This window comes from Fistularia commersonii, chromosome 16, assembly GCF_037954325.1.
Source record: "Fistularia commersonii isolate RoL2024-O1a breed Wild chromosome 16, RoL_Fcom_v1.0, whole genome shotgun sequence".
Taxonomy (NCBI): domain Eukaryota; kingdom Metazoa; phylum Chordata; class Actinopteri; order Syngnathiformes; family Fistulariidae; genus Fistularia; species Fistularia commersonii.
The window spans coordinates 16,998,454-17,025,421 of NC_141299.1; the positions used below are offsets into that span (position 1 = coordinate 16,998,454).

The 26,968-nt window shown below is 43.4% G+C and overlaps 2 protein-coding genes across 7 annotated transcripts; one reads left to right on the forward strand and one right to left on the reverse strand.

Moving 5' to 3' along the window:
• Positions 1–2: 2 nt before the first annotated feature.
• Positions 3–26,731, forward strand: LOC147226112 (dipeptidyl peptidase 9-like). 6 transcript variants are annotated; one of them, XM_086161350.1, is made up of 21 exons: positions 3–595; positions 1,768–1,858; positions 2,425–2,669; positions 2,752–2,864; positions 3,057–3,230; positions 4,130–4,298; positions 4,382–4,492; positions 4,684–4,830; positions 5,742–5,803; positions 5,903–6,003; positions 6,129–6,306; positions 6,390–6,549; positions 6,623–6,702; positions 7,845–8,015; positions 8,118–8,253; positions 8,668–8,813; positions 9,915–10,124; positions 10,201–10,353; positions 11,942–12,084; positions 12,190–12,301; positions 14,585–15,535. In XM_086161350.1, exons 2-21 carry the CDS (start codon positions 1,803–1,805, stop codon positions 14,675–14,677), a joined length of 2,760 nt encoding a protein of 919 aa, XP_086017476.1. In that variant the 5' UTR covers positions 3–595; positions 1,768–1,802; the 3' UTR covers positions 14,678–15,535. The 6 variants fall into 6 exon arrangements, 5 of the variants coding, with proteins under 5 accessions (XP_086017476.1, XP_086017472.1, XP_086017475.1 ...); XR_015107249.1 differs by lacking the exon at positions 3–595 and adding an exon at positions 26,312–26,731 and having other exon boundaries at positions 1,382–1,858; positions 14,585–14,833; XM_086161346.1 differs by lacking the exon at positions 3–595 and having other exon boundaries at positions 1,382–1,858.
• LOC147226113 (angiopoietin-related protein 4-like) lies at positions 15,802–18,672 on the reverse strand. Its single transcript, XM_086161352.1, has 7 exons — positions 18,144–18,672; positions 17,937–18,047; positions 17,754–17,841; positions 17,371–17,484; positions 17,159–17,254; positions 16,773–17,048; positions 15,802–16,666 (listed from the first exon to the last, which is right to left on the reverse strand). The coding sequence occupies exons 1-7, from the start codon at positions 18,612–18,614 to the stop codon at positions 16,497–16,499; spliced, it is 1,326 nt and encodes a 441-aa protein (XP_086017478.1). The 5' UTR covers positions 18,615–18,672; the 3' UTR covers positions 15,802–16,496.
• Positions 26,732–26,968: the final 237 nt, after the last annotated feature.

The following is a 26,968-nucleotide window of genomic DNA, read 5'->3' on the forward strand; positions in this document are numbered from 1 at the left end:
TGATGGATGTCAATGTGGTCACTTTACGGTTTGACAAAAACTGAATTGGCATTTTTGTAAGCTGTCGGCACAATCGATACATTGAATAATTTGGATTTTAATAAGGCGGTCTAACAGGTGTAAAACTGGATTTTATTTGTAAAGAATCGAGCAGCGCCAAATGCTTTTCCCCAAATGTTGACTGTGAGAGAAAACAGAGAAAAAGACAAATAGATATAGAAGTATTGACGACCGGAAGTCAGTTACCTAATTACATCCGGATTAAAGGTCATTAGAAAAAAAAAACGCGCTCTTAGCCTAGCATGCTAGCTTAGTGACTCGTATCTCCCGTTTATTTACATCCACCCTCCTTGAATTTTATCATTCATTCAACGGTCGGTAAAGGGAAAACAGCTTTCGAAGTGTTTCGACTGAGCATTTTAGACAAAATGAGCAAAAGTGTCACTCTTATGTTCAGCTTCTACAAGTACTCTGTTTGCTAACGTTTGCTAATCTGCTAGTGCACGGAGCGTCAATTCACTTGCAAGTTACTGTCTAGGTTTGTGAACCGATGGGCCGAAAACATCTGGCCAGCTGTCCGCCGTCTGCAGAGAAGGTTTGTGGCATTTTAGTTTCACGTTATGGTTGGTCAAAAGGGAAACGGTAACGCCGGTGCAAAGTAAACAGAACAACTATGTGCAAATGAAAAGGGAACTGTCAGTGAAGCTGTGATTCGGGTTGTTGGTGTTTACATTCCTAGCGTAACCAGAACGTTACACCGCAGACCTGCAACGTCAAGGAGCGCGTCTGTTTAACAGTTAAACTGCAGAAATACCGCATGGGAAAGTGGTCAAATAAGCAGTAGCAGTTTTTGGACAACAATGCAGTGTTTTATGCAAAATGCATGGACAGTGTTGAACGTCTACCAAATTAAATACAAAAAAAACAAACCTTATCAGCGCAGGTAAACTAAAATCATCATCAAAACTGTCTTCTCTTCAGTTAAGTCAAGTTAATTTCTCTATTTATTTAGACCAAATACTAATGGATGCATAATTGTTTATTTTAATTTTTTTCACACCCGGTTTGGTAAGTCTTTGTCAATGTTAGCAGGTAAAAGCACCTACATTTATACAAGCTGTTTTGGACGAAGATCTCTTGTCATGGTTTAGATCACTGTCTCCTTCACACTCGGTCCATCATATTATACGCTGAATAGAAATATTATATGCTGTTGAGTAGAACATGCATTTCAAGAAAGCTGCAAGAAACAGATCAGCAGGCGGGAAAAAAAAAAGTCTCCAGTAAAATGTGGAGCACCGGTGCAACATTTGTCACAGTACTGAGAGAGGCGTTGAATTGTCAGAGTCATGCAGCTGAGTCACGCTCACCCAAACACTTCTCAGCAGGACCGAACCGCTGGGACTGTGGCGGTCCTCTTCTCGGCTGAAAAGCTCCAGCTCCTTGATGAAGCAACGCATGGATGTCTGCCACGAGCAGAACCAGCATCGCTGTAAAAAAAAGCAACATCCGTCGTAAAAAAAAAAAAAAAAAAAAAAAGATCTCGTCGTAGCAACCGGACTTGTTTGGTATTTTTAAGGACGTTTGACTTCTCATCCGAGAGGCCTTATCACTTTAACTGTCGATTCCATGAGAGTTTAGTTTGGGTGTGGTGTTATTTTTTTTTTTCATGGACTTCTTGGTTAGACTTTTTCTACCAAGTCAGTGGTCAGGAATTTCGGAGTCCTATGTCTTCAGTTGTCCTGTCTTTAACTCTCTGTTCTTCAGGGTGCCACATCTGGTTCAGGGTCATTCAGTGGTTAATGCACAGAGTAAAGAGACTGAAATTTGAAGAAAAAACAGGAGACGGCCAGGACAGGTACGTGAACATCGTCGAACGCTCAAATTGAAAAAGATGTCTGTCAGTAAGTATTTTCAAACATTTTCAATCCGCATAACTGGACTCTGAGATAGACAACTGAATGCATCATTTGACCAAGGGGTGTACTGAGTGTATGTTTATGTGTGTGTTGTTAACCTTCAACCAGTGTCAGTGATGGTGGGGGTTTTATGTCTTGGGGCACTTTAACTTGAAATGAACTTCGGTGTTTTTCCTAAATTATGCAACATTTCTGGAGATACCAGGCAAAATGAAAAATGACACGTCGACCCCGCTGCCTTTTCAAATGTACAATCTGAAAAAAAAACCAAATGGATCAACAGCATCTTTTCGATCGATTGATGCATCATTTAAAGGCCTAATCACTGATAACGGAAATCCACTCCTTCTCCAAACCCAACTCAGAATTTGAAACATTACCAAAGTTGTTTTTTTTTTTCCATTCCCCAAAGCTGAAAGAAAGAAGTGACAGCGATTTTAGTTTGTAAAGCCGCCCTGTCGCTCAGGGTTTATCTGAGCAGATCCGTCTGCGTGTCTGCCCGCAGCCACAGAGAGACACCGGCCGGCGCGATGGGGGTGGACGAGCTCTCGGACAGCACGGAGGTGGTGGAGATGGAGGACGTGAATCCCACATACTTTCAGGTAGAGAAGCACACGTGGGACGGCCTGCGAAAAATCATCTACAACAGTCGCAAGAACAGCGGCGTGGCCGTGAAAAAGGCTCCGCACGACTTCCACTTCGTCCAGAAGGACGAGACCAGCCCACAGTCGCACCGCATCTACTACCTTGGTGAGCTGGGGGACTTTGACAGCAAATGGAGTCGTAAACTATCCGTTTACAGGACGTGTACTTTTTGCTCCTCCCCCCCTAGGAATGCCTTCTTACAGCCGGGAAAACTCTCTGCTTTACTCGGACATTCCCAAGAAGGTCCGCAAAGATGCCCTCCTGTTGTTGTCATGGAAACATATGCTGGATCACTTTCAGGTAAAAAGGAAAACATCTCATTTAACGGTTAACTTTCTTGAGCGACGATATGAGGTTGCGTTTCGTGTCGGGTTTTGCTTTAGATGGTAAAGTGACGTGCTACTACCATTTCTTTTCCACGCCATGTTTGACCTTGACCTCGATCAGACGGCTTTATGACTGTGTGTGTGTCACTGTCACCTCCGACCCCAGGCCAGCCCTCACCACGGGGGCTTCTCCCGGGAGGAGGAGCTGCTCCGGGAGAGAAAACGCCTCGGGGTGTCTGGAATCACCTCCTACGACTACCACAGACCCAGCGGCCTTTTTCTGTTCCAGGCCAACAGCAGTCTGTATTACGCCCGCGACGGTGCTAACAACAGCTTCATTGTGAGTTTCAGGGTGGTCAGTTATATTATATTACATGGTATTACAGCGGCGCCCCCACTTATCACTAACAAATCGGCCTGCTAGACGAGTTTTCCATTAAAAATTCGAATCGACCCGCAAACAAGCCTCAAGGTTTCCGCGTTGTGGTGTTGTAGTGCAGCAGCAGTCTTGCGTAGCAGCACTCTCGCGCGCTACGCCGCGTTGTTTACATCGTTCAGCGTTTTGTTCGCCTGTTAAACTCTTTTTTTTTTTCTCTGTAAGTTAGCCCTCAATATGGCTCCCAAAACAATTAAAAGTGCTTGTGATATGATGTTAAGAATTACAGTCGATCTGAAGAAGGAAATGATCGCTAAAGGTGAGAGCGGCGATTGTGTTACAGATCTTTCCGGCACTATGATATAGCTAAGTCAACCAGCAGTAGCAATCTTAGGGCATCCTAGGGGCGACTACATTAACCAAGCAAAGGTCTTGGCAGAAGTTTGGATGAATGTTGGAGATTGCATGTATGGCAGAAGGCTTTTGCTGATTTGGTGAAAGAAACACAGAGTACAAGTGCTGGCAAGAGGAAAAAGAACACCAGAAACACAGTAATAACTCAGGCTATCTTTAATTCCTTTCTGTATTTTCGCCACAAATAAACCCGTAAAGATGTATCCAAATGGGATTTACGTCGATTTCGAAGGGAAAGATGGATTCGGTTCGCGAATGGAGTCAAAGAACGAATCAAATCCGTAAGCCGAGGTTCTACTGTATATCATTTCAATAAAAGAACTGACCGGTTTCCCCGAAATACCAAGTTTACCGACCTTTGCAAAAGGTTCATTCACAATTTGTCACGGGTGACGTACGTTGATGTTTTCCGCTTCCAGTCTCATCTGTCTTCAACTGTTGTTGATCAGGCATCCCCAGTGACCCCCGTGGAGATTGAGAGCCACTGCTCAGGCACCCGTATGGACCCCAAGATCTGTCCAGCGGACCCCAACTTTATCAGCTTCATCAACAACAATGATATTTGGGTGACCAGCATCGAGACGGGGGAAGAGAAGAGACTCACCTTCTGCCATAAAGGTCTGTGAAGGAAAAGCTTCATGATCTCGTGCTCCTCAAATGTACCGATCTGTTGTTTTTATGCCACTGCGGTTTCTTCTCAGGTATCGATAACCCAAAAGAGGATACGAAAACTGCCGGGGTCGCCACATTTGTCACGCAGGAGGAGTTTGACCGTTTCACAGGCTACTGGTGGTCTCCTGCGGTTCGAGAAGGTGAGTGACAAAAAGGTGAGAAGAACGTGGACGTCGTCGTCTATCCTGATCATGAAATTGCTACTTCTCAGTTTAAACCAAGTTACTAATGGACTGGAATGTTAGGGCTCTTAGTGTTCAATGCGTTTTGAAACAAAATGGGGGCGACTCGTCTCAGAGGAAACATTTGTGTTGCTCTGCTTTTGTTCCAGATGGTTTTTCCGGCTCGGAGACGGACGGCACGAAAACATTGCAGATTCTGTACGAGGAGGTCGACGAGTCTGAGGTGGAGATCATTCACGTTCCGTCTCCGGCGCTGGAGGAACGCAAGACCGACATCTACCGATACCCACGCGCAGGTATTTCACCTGACAAATAGCTTTCAGCTTAATTACTGACAGTTTCAGCAAGGGAAATGGTTGACCTAGATAGATAGATAGATAGATAAATAGATGACTTTATTAATTCTCACGGGGAAATTTAATTGTGATAGCAATCTGGGTACATCAAAAACCAATAAAGTAAGAAAAAAGTATTAAATACAAAAGTACCTTCAGAAAACTTGAACTACAATAAAAAAAGAACTGCAGTAGAAAACAGAAGCGCAGTTGACCGGATGGGAGGATCTCACTGGAGAGTCAATTTATTTTAATTTGGCATTTGTGATATTCTGCAAGTGTTAAAACTTATATAAGAAAACCAAAGGTCACATTCTTGTTTTTTTGCAGTTCCCTGTCTAAGATGTACACTTTGTAAGATAAGATAAGATAAGATAAGATAAGATAAGATAAGATACTGATCCCCTTAGGGGAAGTTTTTTGTCTTAGAAGCGCAACAATCACAATATCAGTAAATATGAGTATAAATATAAACAAAGAGACACTTAAGAGATAGCAAAAGACATCCACAAATACATAGGCAGGGTGAACAAGAAACAAAGATAAGAATAGAATTAATGTTATAAGTCTTGATGAATATGAATATCAATATAAATTAGACAATTAGAAGGCAAGAAAAGCAAAAGACATCCACACGTAAATAAACAACAGAGAACAACAACAACAACAGCAACAACATCAAGGATAAGAATGGACAGAATGGAGAAAAAAAGTCATAGAGGATTTGCTAGAATTCACTCGGCGATGAGCCTGTTGATCCCAGTCGTCCTGCTGGTGACGCCCTGATGTCGTGAATCCAGAGGGTTTTGTTAAATATACTGCGTATTCTTTTAATGCATTGATAAAAAATGTCTGTCTGTTTGCATTTTCAGGCAGCAAGAATCCAGCTATCAGTCTGAAAATAGTGGAAATTAGGATTAACAGCACGGGTAGAGTAAGTTCTCGCTACTCGCTTCATGCAACAAGTCAGAAAGCATCGTTGGCGTCGTCCTGGGAGCAGGAAGTCATCGGTCTGACGGTCTTCCTCCCGCAGATTGTCAGCACACAGGAGAAAGAGCTGCCGGTGCCGTTTAGCAGCCTTTTCCCCGACGCCGAATACATCACCAGGGCCGGTTGGACGAAGGACGGCCGATAGTACGTCTGACGCGTCGAGGTGGAGAGAGACTGCATGGATTTGGAGGAACGATCCCGTAGCTACCGCCCGCAAAACCCAACGGCTCGGCGCGAATCACAAATGCTCCTCTCTTGTCCCGCGTCAGTGCCTGGGCGGCGATGATGGATCGACGGCAGCAGCACCTCCGGCTGGTTCTGTTACCTCCAAACCTCTTCATCCCGTCGCACGAAGACGGAGCCGGCAGGCAGGAGAGTCTGGAGGCTCTGAGCGGTGCAGTTCATCCCTTCATCATTTACCAAGAGACAAGCAACATCTGGATCAACGTAAACAACTAACGCCGTTGTAGTTTATTAGCATTTGCAATTAGCAATCAAACCATCTTTTTTTTTTTTTTCTTTTTTTACAGGTCCACGACATCTTCCATCCGTTCGTCCAGACGGGCGACGGGGAGATCACCTTCATAACCGTAAACGAGTCCAAGACGGGGTTCTGCCACCTGTATAAGATCACCTCAGTGTTACAGCCAGGCTGCTACGACTGGGCCGGAGGCTACACACACAGCCAAGGTGTGTGTGTCGAAAATGACGATTTTCGAGTGCAACCCGATCGCTCGTGACGTTTTCTGTCCTCTCTCCACAGATGATTTCACCTGTCCGGTCAAGCAAGAGGTGACGATAACCAGCGGGGAGTGGGAGGTGTTGGCGAATCACGGGGCAAAGGTAACCAAAAACTAGTATCTAACTAGCGTCTCTGTTTGTGCCGGTATGTGAGATCCTGGAGGGCTTGAAAAGGAATTCTCTGAGCTGTAAAGCCAGTTCTTCATTCTCATCTCCTTGACTTCTGAGTGAATGTTTTCAAGATACAAGCCATCGCTCTGTGGATTTTTTAGCTTTGTGATACGAGCTGAGAAGTTAGGAGCGAGCGGGATGACCGTTCGACACCGAAGCGGCCGCCGCCGTCTATGAAGCAGCGTTTAAAAAGAATTAAAAAGTGTCAGTTTAAAAAGAAGGGCGGCATTTATTCCGTCACTAAATTAAGTTTAGCGACAGAATGAATGTTGCTCAGAGAGCGAGTTACATTTAGCAATACTTTGTAGCGTTAAGTTTGTAGCACCAAATGGAAAAACCCAGCTCCCTTTGCCCTGTTTTCATTGTAAATACACTTAAAACCAGTTTATTTCTTTACATTCTCTTTCGTTATGTATTATAATTCTCTATACATTATTTGTTATTTATAAAGTACAAGGGGAGCGGGAAAGGACCGGATTGATAGCATTTCAATTAATTTTAATGGGAAACTTGATATTCGAACAAAGTGAGTTATGAGCTCGGTCATGGAGAGAATTAAACTCATAAGTCAAGATATTAATGTACTTAAGTTGTAATCGTTACAAAGGAGGAATAGTAGATTTAAAAAGAACAGGTCACACTAAAAAGTGCATCAGCTGTTAAACTAGCTGGTGTTGGAAACACCAATGGATTTATAGTGTTATTTAGTTCTAGTTGTGCGTTTTTCACCCTCACTGTTCCTTGACTTGGTTTTTGTTGTCTATTTTTTGGTGTTTTTTTTTGTTTTTGTCTTCTGCCTTTCTATTTCTATTTATACTTATATGTATATTCATATTTAGTTCCTTTTTTTATTGACAGTATAACTGTTACGCTTCTGTGACAAAGGGATTTCAATAAAGTTTGTCTGATTTTTTTTTTCTTAAATAATAACAAAAACTTGAAGAAAAATAAACCTTGAACCTTCATAATTGACTGAGCGTGCGCCAGCTCTGCTTAAAATCTCCTTCCAAACCAGAGATTAATTTTTATTTATTTTTTTTTCCACACGGTTCTGGTCTTTGTGTCCGTCACAGCGTTCATCCACTCCACAGATCTGGGTGGACGAGAGAGAAAAACTGGTCTACTTCCAGGGGACGAAGGACTCCCCCCTGGAGCATCACCTCTACGTGGTGAGCTACGACTCTCCGGGGGAAATCGTCCGACTCACCAAACCCGGGTTTTCCCACAGCTGCTCCGTGAGCCAGGTATAACACTCACCGCATCGCGTGCATACTCTTGTTTATCTTTCGGCTACATTCAAAAGTGTAGTTTAATCCACTTCCCGTCCTCCCTCACCTTCTTTGCAGACATTTGACATGTTCATCAGCCATTACAGCAGCCTGACCAGCACGCCCTGCGTGCACATCTACAAGCTGAACGCGTCCGACAGCGACCCCTTGCACAAAGAGCCTCAGTTCTGGGCGAGCATGATGGAATCTGCCGGTATTAAACCCATTCTCAATTCTTTGTATTTCGTCCCCACGAACGTCCTCGACTTCTTTCTGGACTTTGCATCGGTCAGATGTCACGGCCCGGCGCTTACTTTCCGTCACTTTATCAGATATGAGCGTCTGTTGCCGATCGAAATTGGCAAAAGCAGTAGGAAAACGGCAAGGCGTCCCGGCCGAGCGGGATAAGGACTCGAATTCATCAGGAGCTGCCGTGCCCGCTTGACAGTCGCTGGGAAAAGTCCAGGAAAGTTCCTGGAAGAAGTGTGGGAATCCTGACAGTGGTGTTTTCTACAATAACTCACTTCTTTGCGCAGTAGAACACCAACTCCAGGCCGCACCGCTCAGCCTCAGACTCGAAAATGGCCGTGACGAGCGAATTGACCGAGACGTGCTTGTCCTCCCACAGGTTGCCCGCACGATTACATCCCTCCTGAGATTTTCAGCTTCACCGGGAAATCGGGCTTCCGGCTGTACGGCATGTTGTACAAACCGCACCACCTGGTTCCCGGCAGGAAGCACCCCACCGTCGTCTTTGTCTACGGCGGCCCCCAGGTCAGTCACCTCACCTCAAGATAAAAATGAGTAACAGTAACTGAGTTTTATCGGTGCTCCAAGGTGTATTTTCTGCCTTTTGTGCAAACTTTTTTCGTGTCTGCAAAAGAAAAGGATGGATGAGTTTAAGACCGCACAAAAATAATAGATGTAGAGACGGAGAGGAGTAACTCCGGGCGTAGCGGGACCCTTTAGCTGTGAAGCCGAATTGCAGGAAGCAGCACAAACACGTGGATTAAATGTTTAGATTTTAAACGACCACAACGCTCGAGACGCTGCTTTGTGTCCACGGCCATCAGACGGTACAACAGCAGTCCGGAGGTCTCACAACTCGGACCGGCCAGAGAAGCATCTCTGCTGCGTCCACAACTTCAATTTGTCTTTCTTATCCTTGTTGGTCCCAGCCTGCACACATCCTGCCTGTTTTTGTTTATTTATTCTATTCTTGTTATTGTTTATTGTCACTATTTATGTTGTCGTTTAGTTCTGGTTGTGTATTTTTCCCCCTTACTGTTCCTTTATGTTGTCCATTATTATCCCTGTTGTAGTTGTTGCTATCTTGCTGTCTTGCTATTTTCCGTCTTCTGTCTCTATATTCATCTTTATTTAACTTTTTGATTTTTTGACATTTTAACTGTTACGCCGTTTCCCCTATGGGGATCAATAAAGTTTATCTTATCTTAAAAACAATAGCATTAGCAAAGAGTTGCGTCTGACACAAAAGTGTGTTTATTGTTGCTTACTAGCTTGCTATATTAACCCTTTTAAGTTTAATAAACGACTCCATAAGATAAGATAAGAACAACTTTATTAATCCCGAAGGAAATTGTTGTGCCAGAGTTACAGAAAATATAACAGTAATAAATAATAAAAAGAAAAAGGCAGAATTAGAAATAAAAATAAACTATAAAGTGTCTCAATAGTTTATTTTTATTTCTAATTCTGCCTTTTTTTCTTGTCTTATTTATTACTGTTATATAAATAATACACTTTATAGTTTATTTTTTTTAGTTTATTTTTATTTCTAATTCTGCCTACTGGCAGAGAATGTATAAATATGTTCTATGAACATTCATTGAAATGCTTGCATGAACCGTGCAGAAAGAATTCCTGAAGAATGATCAGTGGAGGAGCAGTGGCCGAGGTTTCTTCTCTGGATTGCAGGTCCAGTTAGTGAATAACTCCTACAAAGGGGTGAAGTACCTGCGTCTGACAACACTGGCGTCTCTGGGCTACGCCGTGCTGGTGGTGGACGGACGGGGTTCCTGCCAACGCGGCCTCGTGTTCGAAGGCGGCGTGAAGGACAAGATGGTATTTACGTTACCGATGGATTTTGAAACGGAACGGCGCGCGAACGTCAATCACGTGCGTCCCTCGCTCTGGTCAGGGGCAGGTGGAGATCCAGGACCAGGTGGAGGCTTTGCATCACGTGGCCGACAAGTACAAGTTTGTGGACCTGAGTCGCGTCGCCATCCACGGCTGGTCGTACGGAGGCTTCCTCTCGCTCATGGGCCTCGTCCACAAACCCGACGTCTTCAAGGTCTTTACGCAATATTTCCTAATGACGTGTTTTTCATTGGAAATAATTGATAATGCCGGGATTACAATGTTGCACTTAACACTATGACCCGTTAGAGAAACACGTGCGTCCACGAGATACGAGACAGGGTTTTTTTTTGATTTATGATGCAAGCTGAGATGTGAGTCAGGAGCGAGCGAAAGGAGCGTTTGAGAAGGTGTTGTTGGTGAGATACCGTGACCGAGAGCATCACCTGTGAGAAGGCGGGAGATGTTTACGTGGATTTGGTGCAGCGGCCGGCGGAAGAGTCATTTAAAGCAGTGTTTCCCAACCACTGTGCCGTGAGAGATCATCAGGTGCGCCGTGGAAAAATGCCCACTTTCACCCGATTGGTCCGAAAATGATTTATCCAACGCAAATAATGTGTCTTCCTACGTCTATGTGGGCAGCGTGTCCATTCCATGGCAACGGGTGGTGAATTAACCTGTGCGTCTGTGTATCAGAGGGATTAGTGACGCTTTGCGTGATACATTTTTAAAATAAAAAGTACTTGTATCTGCGTAAACAAACAGGCAGCGTTGTTGAAAACGACCAAGACGAGTGAGAAAGCGGTGAAAGCTGCGATAAAGTTGCTGAACTCGTCTCTAAATCCAAACAGCAAAATATCAATACTACCTGCCGGCAAAATCATTGGAGAAGAAATGCTCGGCTTTGGCGTTGATAAAGAAATAGCCAGTTCTCTAAAATAATACCATTTCCAGACATATTGATGACATGTCTTCAGACTTTGAAATAAGGGTTCTGGAAAAGTTGCACATCAGTGGGAAATTTGCATTGCAACTTGACGAATCTACAGATATTAGATACATTAGATTTCACACTAAGTAAATTGAGACTACGGTTTCATTCTAATTCATTACATTTTTTTTTGAGATATTTATTTGGTGGTGTGCTGTGTGATTTTTCTTATGTAAAATATGCGCCGTGGCTCAAAAAGGGTTGGGAAACACTGATTTAAAGCCGGCCGGGGAGGTTAGGTTTGAAAAAGAGGAGCGGCATTCACTCCGCTGCTTAAATTAAGCTTAGTGATGAAGTGTTGCATCGTGTTTAAGTTACATTAAGCAATCTATTTTGGCAATAAGTGTGCAACCAGTAAGTAAAGTTCAACACTAGAGCACCAAATGAAAAACTCCATCTCCTTCGGTGTCCATCGGTATTTCTTTACATTCTCTTTTGTGATGTATTTGTATTTTTTATACATTATTTGTTACTTCTAAAGCACAGTGGTTTTTTAAATTTAAAACACATTAATTAAAAGGGGGGTCAGTACGGATTAATTGTGTTTCAATTCATTCATGGGCAAATTGCATTATGAGCTCGGTCACGGGACGAATTCAAGGTTTCTCTGTAAAAAAGCTTTTTAAAATCAGGGAAAAGTAAATCTGTAAGTCCCTGGAATCATTTTGCTTCATAATAGCGAACTTCACAAAACATTGTCATCTCAATCCTTCCCCAGAAGGTTGTTACTTTGAATTTCTGCACAAATACAAAAACATATGTCTCCGACCTTATATGAGGTTGATGTTTTTGTTTTTTTTTTTTTTCGTAGTTGGCCATCGCAGGCGCTCCAGTGACGCTGTGGATGGCCTACGACACCGGCTACACCGAGCGCTACCTGGACACGCCCAGCAACAACCAGAAGGGCTACGAGGCTTGTTCCGTCGCCCTGCATGTTGACAAATTTCCCAACGAGTGAGTTTTTTAGAAAATTCCCGCACTTTTCCGAGTGTTTAATCTGCTCCGCTCCCCCCCGGCGATATGCTCGAACTGTTTTTTTTTTGTGTGTGTGAAACACAGGCCCAACAGGCTGTTGATCCTGCATGGATTTCTTGATGAGAATGTGCACTTTTTCCACACCAACTTCCTGGTGTCCCAACTCATCCGGGCAGGGAAGCCGTACAGCCTCCAGGTATGAGCAGTGACTTGGATTCACCTGAATATAAGCAGCACCGGCTAGAAATGACTACCATAATTTCCGGACGATAGGCCGCGACTTTTCTCAGGTAAACAACGATGCGGCTAATATATGGACTTTTATGGGTGGGGGGACGCTAACGTGCTTCACGCCGCTAAAACGTTTATCCTCGTCACATCGGGCCGATGAAATGACCGGGAAGTTCTGAGTCCGTTCAACTCCGACACCGAAGAAGACGACTTTGACGGTTTTAGTGCGCAGGAGGAAGACCGAGATAGCGATCGGCTCGACCAGGGGTCGGCAACCCGGAACACCCAAAGAGCCATTTGGACCCGGTTTCCTCGGAAAAGAAAACACCGGGAGCCGCGATTATTTTTTGACGTCTAAAATAAAGGTACCACTGTATATGTTGCTTTTTATCACCTTGACATTTAATATAAATAAGTGTGTAGTGTGTTTTGCTTCGGAAATTCACAAAGTATTACAGAGAAAATGTAATTTTATTTATGTAATAAACTCATTTTGAGCTTTGGGCTTTCAGAGCGTTTAGCAGAGCCTTGACCTGAATTTTAAAAATAAATCGGGAAAAAACCACTGTGTCGGTAAACAATAAAAAATAAATATTTGCAAAAATATCTTCATAAATATTTATTTTACCCGGTTTATGGGACTTTTGCTCCTGAACTTCTGCGCACAGCATCTGCAAATCGGGACTTTACCGGCTGGCGGGTATACCGGCTTCCGCGAGTGTGACGTTATTTTGAGTGGCGAAAAATAATAAATATAATTTTATTTAATATTTCAAGATCACAATAATCTTCCAACTTAGAACTAAAGTTTAAAAAAAGGAATTAACACAAATGAAATACGCTTCAATTAAATATTTGTAAGTCATTTTCCCAAGCCACTCGGAGCCGCAGTGTAAAGAGGGAAGAGCCGCGGGTTGCCGACCCCTGGTTTAGCCGGTGCGGCTTATATTGAGGTGCGCTCAATAGTCCGGAAATTACGGTAATTAAATCTATGTGTACATAAATATAAGCTGCAGTTGTCTATAAGCCGCAGGTGTCCACGTACACAGAAAGACGCTACACAGACACAGTTATTTTTTAACTGCAACATACCGGTAACATTCACCATTATCTGCTGGTAATGCTTTTTCCCACAAAGTGCCTGTAACACGGCTGATGAAAAAGATTTCTAACAAATAAGAACAGGAAAAGTCCATCCGTCCATCCATTTTCGATTGGTCCTCCTCCCGAGCATTCAAACCGTTAAAGTCTTCTGCGGTGTCGGAATTGAACGGCCACAGAATTTCACGATCATTTAATTGGTCCGATGACTAAATGTTTTGGCGGCGTAAAACTGGCTGGCGCCAAAAAATCCATAAGAATAAGAACAACTTTATTTATCCCGAAGGAAACTGTTGTGCCAGAGTTACTAGAAAAACATAACAATAATAAATAATAGTAGAAAATTGCAAAAAAAAAAAGGGGAGAATAATAAATAAAAATAAACCATTATCTTTCACCTGGTACTTAAGACCTTAAGACACTTCATAGCCTTGACTTGTTACTAAGACACTTTATAGTTTTATTTGTATTTCTTACCCCCCCCTTTTATTTATTTATTTTTTTACTGTTTGTACAATTTTCTACTATTATTTATTATTGTTATGTTTTGCTTGAAACTCTGGCACAACAAATAAAGTTGTTCTTATTCTTAGAGTGTCTAAGTAACAAGTCAAGACTATAAAGTGTCTTAAGTACCAGGTGAAAAATAAAGAGTGCACAAGAGTATGAAAAAATGTTGCACATGCAACTGTTATGAAATGAAATATTGCACAGTTATGAATATATATACAGATAAATTGTTACAATTTACAGTAAGTGGGTGAGATTTTTTATTTTTATTTTTTTAAGGTTGAAGATTTTGAGATTCCCTGTTCATTTGTTCATTGTCATTGTTCATTGTTGTGTGTTAAAAGGAGCAGCGGTAAAAGGAGCAGCGGAAATCATGGTTTATGGCGGTAAATCCCAAAAAATCCTGAGATCGCGAACTAAAAAAATAAAAAAAATCCATAAATTAGCCATATCATTGTTATAGCTGCAGCGTTCAAAGAGTGCGGAAAAAAAAGTAGCGGAAATTTCGGTAATCCAGTCGAGAATGTAAAATGAACCGGTTTTCGATAGTAAAGTAACCTGTAATCCGGCGCATTAGTTGCTGTTGATGCTTCAGTTTTGGGGTTTAAAAAAACCCCAAATCTTCTTTTGTTTTCAGATTTATCCCAATGAGCGACACAGCATCAGGTGTCCCGAGTCCGGAGAACATTACGAGATCACGCTTCTGCACTTCCTGCAACAGAACCTCTGATTTCTACCTCCTTTTTGTCCCAAACGCTCATCTGCACCTTCTTCCATCGATGACGACCCGAGTCTCAGCCAAACTGTGAAGAAGATGCCGCTGCTGCTGCTGCTTTATGAGATCTACAGATCACTCGCGTATTCAGCCTTTAAGGAAATTACCGCTGTAAGAGATTTTTTTCTTTTTAATTTCTACCGTCGGTCAATATGCTGGATTGCTTCAAGCTCTGAAACGTCTTAATCCCTCTTACGAATGTCCGACATTCGCTTAAAACCAAGATGTGCGAAGACGGTCGTCGCTCGTGACGCTGCCGGTCGTATTTCTCGGCGATGCAAAGTCTCCGAAAAAACTCACACAGCCACCGAAGCGGCTATGATACCGTTTTTTTTTCTTTTTGGGTGCCATTTCTGCTTGAAACGCCATCCAATTTTATTTTGAATTTGATATATTTTTACTGATTGTCATGAAATATGCACAAAAAAAAAAAAAATAGCTGTTGTTCCCTCACATGATTACTTCTTTTAGTTTTTTTTAGCTCCTCGGCGCCAACAAACCAACCCCGGTAGACAAAAGCTTGTCGGCATGACGACAGCGACCCTGTAAATAAAGAGTCGGACGAGCGGCCGCGATCTGTACATAATTAAACTCATAGTCGCCGAGTTGTGGCGAAGAAAAAGCGGCGAAATGTTTATGGGACCATATTGAATTTTACTGAAAGCTTTTCACTGGCGGGTCGTCTTGATAATAAACCCTGAGCGTGTTTTACAGGTAACAAGACGGCCAGGTTGTTTTCATATTGTGATGTTTAGAGTCGCGGAGCGAAAACGCAAAGACGAAACGGACTAAATAAAGATGGAGTCCGGCTCGTTTCTCAGGATTGTCACTGTCGGTTGTGCGATTGTCGATGTGCGAGCGGTTAACTGATGGTAATAACAATGCAGTCGCAGTTACATCTAAAATGACAAAATCTTTAAATCATCAGACCATTTGGGTTTTTCCTGGAACTGCAGAAGAACTTGTTTATCCTCTTATCTGCAGCAGGGGGCAGCAGCTTCAAAGAAATGATGAAAATTAACAATGATATTCATTGGAAGTCAAGCTAATGCCAAATGAAGACATAAACACAAATCACTTTTGTGATTTTATTTTAAAAGACAGTGAAGCTCTTAATGTCCTAAAATCAAGTAGTAAGTCGCAGACAGCAGTCGGTATAAAATAAATAAAAAATAGACATAACTGTTACATCAGGGTTATAAATATTAAAAAATAAAGTTGACGTACAGAAACGAACATGCACATTAGTTACGTTATAAATTGGTAATATGTATGAATTTGGGGATTTAATCGTGAACGAGAATTTGATCTGGATCTTCCGAAGTCACTCAGATCTCAGAAGAGAACGTTGCAACATTGGCACGTCTTTGGATTTTAGTCAATCTTTAATAGTGTTCATAATAAATGAGCTAAGACCAAGCCTGTCGAGGCCTCTAAAAATATTTATTGTCATCCTTTCGGTTGAAGTAAATCTAAAAGTCTCAAGTGTAAATGTTAGACGTTAAAGCAGGTGAAATGGGAATGTTTACATAGAGGAGGTTTGGAAGGAATAAGGTAAATTTGCTTAAAAAGGCCCCTTATGAAGGGGGAAGAGTTCAACAGTCAATGTGACTGAAAACGTGCGATAATCTTATTGCACGGCATTTCTGAGGATCCAGTGCTGGCGGATCGGAAAGGTGCATATTTCAGTCTGTAAAGTTGCAAGGTTTCGAGCGGGTTCTGGTTCCAGGAAGACTCTGGTCCTCCGGTTCTTTGGCTCCTTCCACTCGTAGACTCACTGCTTCACTGTGACGGGGGCCATCTTGAGAACCGTTGCCTTCACGGAGGTCTTTTGCCCTTCTGCCGTCAACCAAAACATGCCCTGTGTCCTGGGATGCAGGCTGGGCGTTCTGGGAAACTTGCCGTTGAGATTTGACGGGCCGCAGTTCCTGAACCACCAGCCTCCTGCCGGGGGACAAATCGCAGTTGCTGGATTAACTCTCCAGAGCGGAAGGTGTCTCATGGTATCTTGGACCGATTTAAAAAAAAAAAAAAAAAAAAATCAGCTCACCTGATAGAAGCTCTGCGCAGTTGAGGTCCGCAGCCTGATCGTTGTCGTTGTCAGCCGTAGAAAACCGGAGAACCGACGCGCCGCCGGGACGCTCCTGAGCTCCGGACAGTGAATCCGGCTCCAGGTGCAGAGCATACATGTCCTGCTCCCCGTCCACTCGGACTCCGTATCGGGACACGTGCGTCTGTCCGGCCCAGTCGGTCACCTCGACCTGCAGCAGGTACCGGCCTTGTTTGGAGAGCGTGTGGATGTTCTCCAAGCCCAACCAAAACTCACCTGGTCGGGGAGAAACAGCCAAGATGATTAAAATGCAGAACTTTGACATTAAAACTTCAACTTTTTTTGTGTTTTTGATTCTAACCCGTCACTCAAAAGCACATCCTCACCGCTCAGGTTGCCGAAGCCCGTTTTGTAGCTCTGCCAAAGCTGATTGAAGTTCTGGGAGCCGTCCAGGCGTTTCTGGATGACGGTCCATCCGCCTTCTGCAAGGACCACAGAGAAGATCAACAAGCCTGTTCCAAGAGGTCCTGACGCTCTTGCGTTTTGTGTTTTAACGAAAACCATCTCCGCCACTCTGCAGGGTTTCTTTCAGGCTCACCTGGAGTCATTTCGCAGAGGACGTTGAAGGGCCGGGCGTCCCGGGGTCGGATGGTGTAGACGCCGCTGGCTTTCTGCCCCTGCGCGAACAGATCCTGGCAATCTTGTGCCGAACCTGCCGGAATAAGACGACGTTCACCGACAAATATCAGCCAAGTACCTGCATAATTTTCTCTTCAAAATCCCTATAAGAGCCGAGGTGACGGTCTAGTGGGCGTGATCTAAAAGCAAATGTAATCTTTGGACTCTGCCAACAAGACGGGTTATAAATGGAAGGGCAAAGGTTTGATTTCACTATTTGGACTTTTAAAAATTATATTTTAATGGCGTTCTCCGTTCTAAGAATTTTACAGTGTCGTGTCTTACGGCGTGTACGGCTCTTACCTGACCCGGTGTCGCTGGGCTTGGCTTCCCCGCTGAGCGTTGTCTCTTCGTGTCGTCGTCTGTGGGATTTCACCCTTTTCTTTGCGGCCTGGAAAAGCCCGGATTCTCGGGGTTACCCATCGGGTCCGAAGGTCGCGGCCCCGCCGATCAGAAACCGGCAAACTAGCAGGATTTCCGACTCACCTGGCTCTGCAGCAGTTGCAGGTGCCGGCTCTGCTTCTCCAGTTTGTCTTGTTGCTGCTTAATTTTCTCCACCAGCTGGTCGATGCGTCTGTTCTGAGCCGCCACGATCATCTAGAGAAGACGGATTTAGGAAGTTCTTGTCATGACACGAACCTGGACATCGTCTCTGTGGAAGTCCCGGTCAAAAGGCGATTTCTATTATCCTACCTGGATGAACGGCATTCCCTCGTTCTTGCTTTGGTTGCCGTCCTGCCTCGCCAGCGCTTCCTCCACCCTCTTCTCCAGTCTGTCCACCCTGGCCTGGATGTTCTTCACCTCCTCCATCTTCGCTCTCACCCTTTCCCCTTCCTCTGCAGCCATCTTCTCCCCCTCCTCCGTGGTTCTCTCCCGGGCCTGCAGAGCGTCCTGCCTCTCCGGCTGCTTCCTCTCCAGCGCCGCCACCGTGGCGTTGAAGGCTTTGAGTTTGGCGTTGACGTCCCTCATCTGGGCTTTGGTTTTTTCCACGTGCTCCTTCAGACCCTGGCCCAGCTGGAGGAGGCCGTGGGCCACCACGTTGACATCGTCCCAGGAGGCTTGCTTGTCCCTGCCGCCCGTCAGGGTTCTTCTGTCCGCCGGGAAACCCGACGCTCCGTTGGCGCAAACGACCAACAGCGAGAAGAGAATCTGCAGCGTCTTCATCTTCACCTCCGCTCTTTCTCTCTTTGGACGGGAATGCTGTTTTTCTCTGGTTATGTGCGGTGAACGGCATCGTGAGGGTTTTATAGCGCCGAGCCGCAGCCCTGCCTTCTTCTGATTGGCTCGGAGGGCTTGGAGGCGGGCGTGGACGAGCCGGCGAGGGCGGGACGGAGAAGGTCTTGTCGTGGTTTCCTCCCCGTGATGCAACGTAAGGTCTGAATGAAGACGGAGCTCCAGGCCGTGCCACCCAACGGACCAACATGTTAGTTTCGTTATGACGCTAAATACTTTTTAAGCTTTGTTTTCGCTCATAACAACCAGCGCCGAAAGAACCTCCGTGATGGAATCACGTAAAGCAATTTCCACCGTTTAAGTTCAATTAATCTTCTAAACGTCAATGCGATTCTTTTTTTGCCAATCGATTAATCGAGCGGCGTTTTTCATTTCTCGGCTTCCCGGCTAAAAGCGACCTAAAAGTTTAACGTTTAAGGAAACGAAGCTGTTCAAATGTATTCCAACCTTCTCTGCCAACAGAGAGGCCGTTATCCTTTTCATAATATGACTCATATTTCCTTGTTTTTTAATGTGGATGAACATAAAACGTCGGGTGTTTGTTCAGTGGGTGACTAACGTGGGGGGACGGAGGACCAGTAGCTGCAAGTCCACAGGAATGCTAAAGAACTTTTGGTGAGAAGTAGGGGAAAGTTCAACTGGCAGGGCTTTTTTTTTTTACAATTGCACTCCTGACAACAGAGTCCGGCCGTGGGCCAGCACACACACACACACACACACACACACACACACACCGTTCACGTGACACGCAGATGAGGTACAGATGCGGCGCCGTCAGAAATAGTTTAAAAAGCTCCTGTAGGCCTGCAAGATTTTTATTTTTTTTAATTTTTTTAAAGAAGCTAATAACTAGCCTAGCATTTCATGCAAGATCCCCAAATGCAAACAATGATGAAAAAATAATAGAAGTATAGACAGGACGTCTATTTTCAGCAGACATTTAATGGCCCTCTAATTTCATCGGAATTGGCAGTTAACCCAAACCCTGTTCGGAGAAAAGGTTACCATGGATACCTGAAAAGGAAAACATTTCTCATTAATTCAAAATTAAATTTGGGTAACGGCTGTAAATGTTGACATGGGCGCCTTCCATGGAATAAGATAAGATAAGATAAGATAAACTTCATTGATTCTTTTGTCAAGTGTCAAATATATATGCAACAAAAACAACAAGATCGAGAATAAGAAGGGCAAAAAAAGAAGAATAACGATGGATTATATTGGATTGATATTAGCTGATGATCACTTCAGGAGCATCAACGCTCCAATCATTAGCGAGTGATTTTTTTGCGTTTTTTTCACCTCCATCGACTCAGCGAGAGTTTTTTTCTTTTTTTTTCCTTTTTGGCCGGGATATTTGCTCTACATTCGACTCGGTCACAAAGTGCATTAAGGCAGAGCAAACCCAACGCCGACGTGCAAAACCTTGCATTTGGCTGTGTTTGCTTTTTTCCGCGCACATCTCCCGGACCCTTCCCCTTGTTCCCACTGGTAAATGGCGCGTCCTCCGCACACGAACTGGACGTTTCATTTCGAACAGCCCCCGCAAGGGTGGAAGCTGCGGAGCTGCACGTATCCTCCAACCCCCGCCGGCGTGACTGCAGCCTCGCCCAGAATGGGAAGGATGAGGTCGCTTTCTGTTTCTCGCTTCCCCAACCAGGACACGCAGCCCGACTACCGTAACAGCCATTTCACGTGTTTCGGAAAATGGTTTCGTTCGTGACTCAGCGAGCGTCTGACTCGGAGGCCGCAAGTTCAACTTTTTTGGAAGTTTCTTCCTGTTTTTGTAACCAACCTCAAACCCGGTCTGATGCTAAAATCGATCTTTCGCTTTCTCTTTTGGAGGTAAAGAGCAAAACAGAAGGTCACGGTGAACAATCAGCAGAAGATGGCGATTGGAAAGATTAGCTTCGGGTCGTTTTATCCGTCAAACATGCGTCTTTCCACCTTTCCTCGCGAAACGCAATCATATATCTTTTCCAGACGCTGGAAGAAACCTGATAAATAAAGAAAGATTCGGTGTGAAAAAGCTGATAAAGATAACAGTAAACTGGCTCAAACCCCACAAACCTACTGGACCAGTGGCGTCAGAGGCAGAACAGCAAACTTACGACTTCAGACGGACCTATATCTGGACAAATGGGCAGCCATTAAAAAAAATATTTGGAGAGTTGAAGATATTATCTCTATTTGACTGAGTTAGATGTTTTTTTGCGCACTAGTGAGGAAATAAGTGACCTATAAAGAATATATACTGCTCAAAAAAATAAAGGGAACACTTGAACAACACAATGTAACTCCAAGTCCATCCCACTTGTGTGAAATCATAGTGTCCACTCAGGAAGCAACACAGTTTCCTTTTGACTTGTTTTAAGGACATTACATCAAAGTTGGATCAGCCTGGAGTTTGTTTTTACACTTTAATTTGGAGTGTGATTCCTAATCCAGACCTCCATGGGTTGATACAATTGATTTCCATTGATCATTTTTGTGTGATTTTATTGTCAGCACATTCAACTGTGTAAACACCAAAGTATTTCATAAGAATATTTCATTCATTTAGATCTAGGATGTGTTTTTTAAGTGTTCCCTTTATTTTTTTGAGCAGTATAGTATAATGTGTATCTTGTTATGAGGTTTTGTAAGAATGTTTGTGACTCTGTTAAGGAACCTGTTTTAATAAATGTTAAAAAAAAAGAAAAAGCTGATAAAACATCTATGATATTATATCCCGATGTCCAAGTTTATGCGTCACCGCTTGTATCTGCGGACGGCGACGCCTAATCTGGAAATTTTTATTTATTTTTTCCATCCGGTAACACGAGCCGGGGATGTTCCCGACCATTTTTTTTTTGTTTTTTTTTTTTGTTTTTGGAGTCACGAGCTCGGCGAGTGCCGTACGACGCCGCCGCCCCGCACATGCACGGTACATGAGCTTCCCCCCCGAGGGGAGGGGAGGGGAGGACCGTGATTTTTAGGAAGCAGTGGGTTAGTGTGTGAAAGGTTACGTTGCTTTCATGTGTCTGCCGTGTTGCATCAGCCTCTTCGGTTAGAGAACAGAAATAACCCGGGGATTCGGGATTCGAATGTCTCGAATGCTCAGACAAACAAAGCTGTCACATTGCAAGAAAAGCTAAAACAAAGACGGCACGGCGGAGATGGTATTTTTTTTTTTCCCCGTATTTGCGTACGATCGTCTTTCAGCGGGTGTTTGGTTTATTTCGGTCTGTAAGCCGAAGCCGTAGGACTGAGAAGAATCTTCTTCCCTCCGGGGGGGAACCGGCGTCGTTCGGATAAATAGCGCGCGTAAACAACAGATGCGGCCGTCGTTTTCATTTTGCGTCGGCTTGTAAATCAGACAAGTCTGGATCCGTCGCGCAGGTTCTTTCCGTCGGACGCAAGGTTGAAAACAGACGGGCGGTTCGGCGAGTCGATTAGAAAAACAAAACGAGGCCGGAAGTTTCAAGAATAATGTGATCAACAGTTGTGGGTTTTTTGGTTCTGCACGGACGGTCGGGTCGGACCGTCGCCGTCCACCGGGAAGAATATGGGTTCTTCTTTTGGTGACGGAGATGTTCTTCATTTTCCATTTCCTCAAACTGACTTATTGCTTCTGAAACCGGACGATTAATAGAAAGTGCAATGAAAATGTATGTTTGAGGGTGTTTGTGAGCGATCACTGGATCCTTTGCAAAGAGCAACATTTAAGGAGTAAGTTGGTGACGCTGCTCACATGTCGCTAAACTTCTCCTTCTTCTCCCTTGGGTTTTTCCCATCAAGGGTCTCCACAGCGAATCCACCTTCTCCATCTCACCCTATTCTCTGGATCCTCCACAACTACCTTCACGACGCCCATCCATCTTCTCTTTGGTCCTCCTCTAGACCTCCAATTCCAGCATCCGTCTACTAATAAATTCTCTGCCCTCGACCCGACCATCTGACCTTCTCTCCAAAACATCTAACCGATGGACTCATTCCTGATCCCAAAGAGAACCTCAACATCTTCATCTCTGCCCCCTCCAGCTCTGCCTCCTGTTTTTTGGTGATTGATACTGTTTGTAGATCATCTCACCACCGTCTCCTCCACCTTTCCTGTCCTCCTGGCTGATGTTCTTCTATCTCTTCGTAGCCCTGACTAGTTTCTCCACCCGTTCCAACCTGCTTGAACCTGTTTCTTCACCTCTTTTCCACACTCTCCTACGTTGTTGACCCAAAGTACCTTCTCCAACTTCTTGATCTCCACTCCCTGTAGCCTCAGCGTTCCTCTCGGGTTCCTCTCATTCACACACATATATCCTGTCTTCCTCTCCTTTCCAGAGCACCTCCACCTCTCTAGATGTTCCTCCACCTGTTTTCACTACAGATCACAATGTCATCTGCAAACAGTTTCCACTGCTGTGTTTGGGTAAATAGTAAATAAAAGCCTTAATGCGGTTAAATCTCCATGGGATTCTGACGGGTTTCTCGGGCGCTGTTGAACTTTGACCTTGTTTCTGAGATACCTTCTCCGCGTCTCCCAACGGTTTCCCGTTGAAGCTGCGGCTTCTTGCGCTTCCATTCCTTCTCAGCTCGCTTGCATCACAGCGACCTTTTACCCAGATTCCACACTCGTCGTATCCTTGCGTTCCTGCTCGCTGCGACCTGTTGCCTTTTTTCCTTTTTTTTTTTTCCAGCGCTACAATTCAGTTGCACTTTAACCCAGAAAGCAGCGCCCCCCCCCCCCAAGGCGTCCACTATCTGATCAAGTTGTAGCGCAGACGCTCGGCCCTTTCATGGTTATGCAAGACGCCGTGAATAATCCGGGATAGTCATGAGGTAGATGAATGTTCTTGAGGATTTTCTGTTCATTTTGTCAACTAACAAAAAAACTTTCCGCTCTCAGGACGTTGCTATCAGCCTCTCTTTCTGCTTCCTGTCAAGCAAAGTTGTTTACATTTCTTACCTGCAGCTTGAATCCCAGCAAGGCCAGTATTTAGCATCCATGATTTCCACCTGCCGCCTGTCATTTAGCGTCCAGGGGTCATTTATTCTGCTTTTTTTACTGAAAACACCTGCCAGCTGTAAATGGCACTGAGAGAAAAGAAAGAAAATAAAGATAATCTTTCCAGCCTGGAGACCAAACAATATGACAAGAAACTACAAACAAGATAATGAAATCCATGTTTTTGTCCATGTTTTTGCCCATTTTCCATTAAAAGTGTCTTGTTCCCATCGGGACGTTAACGCAAACATTTATTCCGTTGATGTTATACAAATGTGTTGCTTTTATTTAGAATCGTGTCGTCAACAAGACGCGGCCCGCTTCATATTTCTTTCCAGAAGCCAAAGGTAAAGCGGCGAATAAGAATTGCAATTTGAATCGTCGCTAAACATAAACGGGGACGCAGAGACGTGTCCGATGAAGGTGGTCGGATTTTTTGCGAGCAAAAACGCAAAACCAACGAGGGTATTTTTCGAAAGCTTTTAAAAGCTTTCAAGGCAACTCACGGCGTAAACCACAAAATTGGCATAAAAATTCGCTGTTTTCGGACAGACGGTACGCTGAGCGGTGTTTGTCGAACTCTGCAGCAGAGATAATACGCTAGCATATTAATTAGCACTAATAAAAAGCACCTTTTGCATCAAGTTGATCAATTTTATTTCTTTTGTGTTCTGCTAAACACTCTTTTTAGTCTTTGCAAAGGTCAACTCTGATGGAATGATTGATTTTAAGAATAAGAATAAGAACAACTTTATTTATCCTGAAGGAAATTGTTGTGCCTTAGTTTCAAGTAAAACATAACAATAATAAATAGTAGTAGGAAATGTGTAAAAACAGTAAAAAAAAAGGGGGGGGGAGAATAAGAAATATAAATAAAACTACACAGTGTCAAAGTCAAGGCTATAAAGTGTTTTAAAGTCTTTTTTGTATGTTTGTTTTGTTTGTATTCTTTAATAACAATAATAATAATAATACATGGGATTTTTATTGCGCTTTTCATGACACTCAAAGACGCTTCACAAGTAAAAAAAAAAACAAAAAAAACAGAGGGAACATATTATTATGTTATTATTCTGATAACGGGTTGCCGCTAATCAGGAGATGTAACTTACTGCCTTTTACATGAAATAAGTTGAGGTTCTGATTGTTTCGGCCGTCCGACACCTTTCAGGTTTCTCAGATGACTCAACTCAGTGGTTTTATGTTTCTGTGTACGTCTTGCTAGCGTTATGGATTATGAATGAATGAATTTAATTCATTCACAGGTTTCCTGTTGTGGAAAATGTTGTTTTTCTGTGTGTTTTTTGGGAGCCGTTTCAGATTTTAGACCCTTTGTGATGTCACAAGCAGGAGGCGTCGCCTCTTTTACCTTTTTATTTTTCGTCCCATGGATCCAAACCACATCCGTCAGAGCAGAAGGTTCATCTAAGCATTTGTAATATTCGTGAACCAAATCAAATTTTCCCATTAAAAATCAATGTAAATCCCATTGATCCGTTCTCCAGCCCCCATAAACAGACTTTTTACGTGTTTATTTGGAGCAAAAATACAAAAAAGGAATCCTGGAAAGAAGATAATCCTAATTATTTGAGCTTCTTGTGTTCTTTCCCCTCTTGCCAGCACTTCTCCTCCGTGTTTCCTTCACCAAATCAGCTTCAATAAGAAAAGCCTTTTGGCAAATGAGTCCCTGGCCAATGCTAATGCTAACGCTAACGCTAATGTTATCTCCAGCAAGCTGTCTTTCATTCGTCCAAACTTACAATAACTTATCAACTTCTTCTAAGACTTGAGACCTTTGCTTTGTTTGCATAGTCACCCCTTTAGCCACATCGCTCGTCTTTAGCTCATTTTTGTTCTTCAAACAACTTGTTAGCCATGTCATTAGCACTTGCGCTCTCACGTTTAGCTATTTTTCCTTCATCAGATTGACTGCGATTCTTAGATTCTTCTTAACGCCGCTTTCACCCGCACTTTTAACTTTTTTGAGGAGCTGTAATGAGATCGAGCTTACTGTAAAAAAAACACAAAAAATGATGCAAACTACGCAGAGTAGCATCACGCTACGCTACAATACCACAACGCAGAACGGATTTTATACAGCTATATATAAATGCAAAGCCATTTGGAAACGACAACTTGCAGCAAATTGCACAATTTTGTAAATTTATTTTTATATATATATTATTCTCTTTTTGATTTTTATTATTCATTATTTTTATTATTTTTATTATTTATTTATTATTATTTCTTCTTCTTCTTCTTCTTCTTCTTCTTCTTCTTCTTCTTCGTCTTCTTCTTCTTCTTCTTCTTCTTCTTCTTCTTCTTCTTCTTCTTATTATTATTATTATTATTATTATTATTATTATTATTTATTAATTATTATTTTATTTTATTTTTTTTATTTTATTTATTTATTTTATTTTTTCCTTATGATGTTCACCTCTTCCATGCCGCTACCCCATGTGCCCCCCAATCGCCCCCTCGGGGACAAATAAAGTTTTTCTGTTTCTGCGTGAGCGGTGATGGCCTCACATCTTTAAATGAAATATAAAAAACTTGCTGACCTGTGCTCTACTTCTGAAAATAAAACCCCGCTGACCTTCTTTTTTTAGCGGTGATATTAATCGGGTGTTACCCTCCGTTTCAGACTTCTGTCCGCTCACGGGGCGGCGGCGGGTCAGTGAACCCCTCATCCCATTACCTAATCCTCTCCCCGAACGCCCCGATCCAGGGTCACGTCACGGACGTCCCCTTTCACCTAGAAATCGGGGTAAAACCACCTGAGACAATATTCTGGAATACTATCAACACGTGGGACGATGGCATGGGATGACCTGAGGAATAATCCAGAAGAGAGACGCAAAGAAAGACTCTGAAATGCAGATCGGAGAAGAAAATACGTGGAGAATCTCCAAGGGTGATGGGATGTAAGGTCTGGACCTGGAGGAGGACCTGAGTCTCCTGACCTTAGGTGAGACCTTTCAGACCGCAGAGACCAACTTACGGTAGAATCAGAACCTGCACGATCGTCCGATAATGATCACGCATACGAGGACTTTGGTTTCCGGTCGTTTACACCCACACCTCGCAGCTGCGCTAACACAGCTGCGCTAACACAGCTGCGCTAAAGAACATTATAGAGAATTTAAAATACAAGTGCAAAGTGCAATGTGATTATGCAATAATTGTAATAAGTAACTGTATTAATTTATCTGTATATATGTTCATAATTGTGCAATATTTCATAACAGCTATATGTACAATATTTTTTCATACTCGTGCACTCCTTATCTTTCATCTGTTA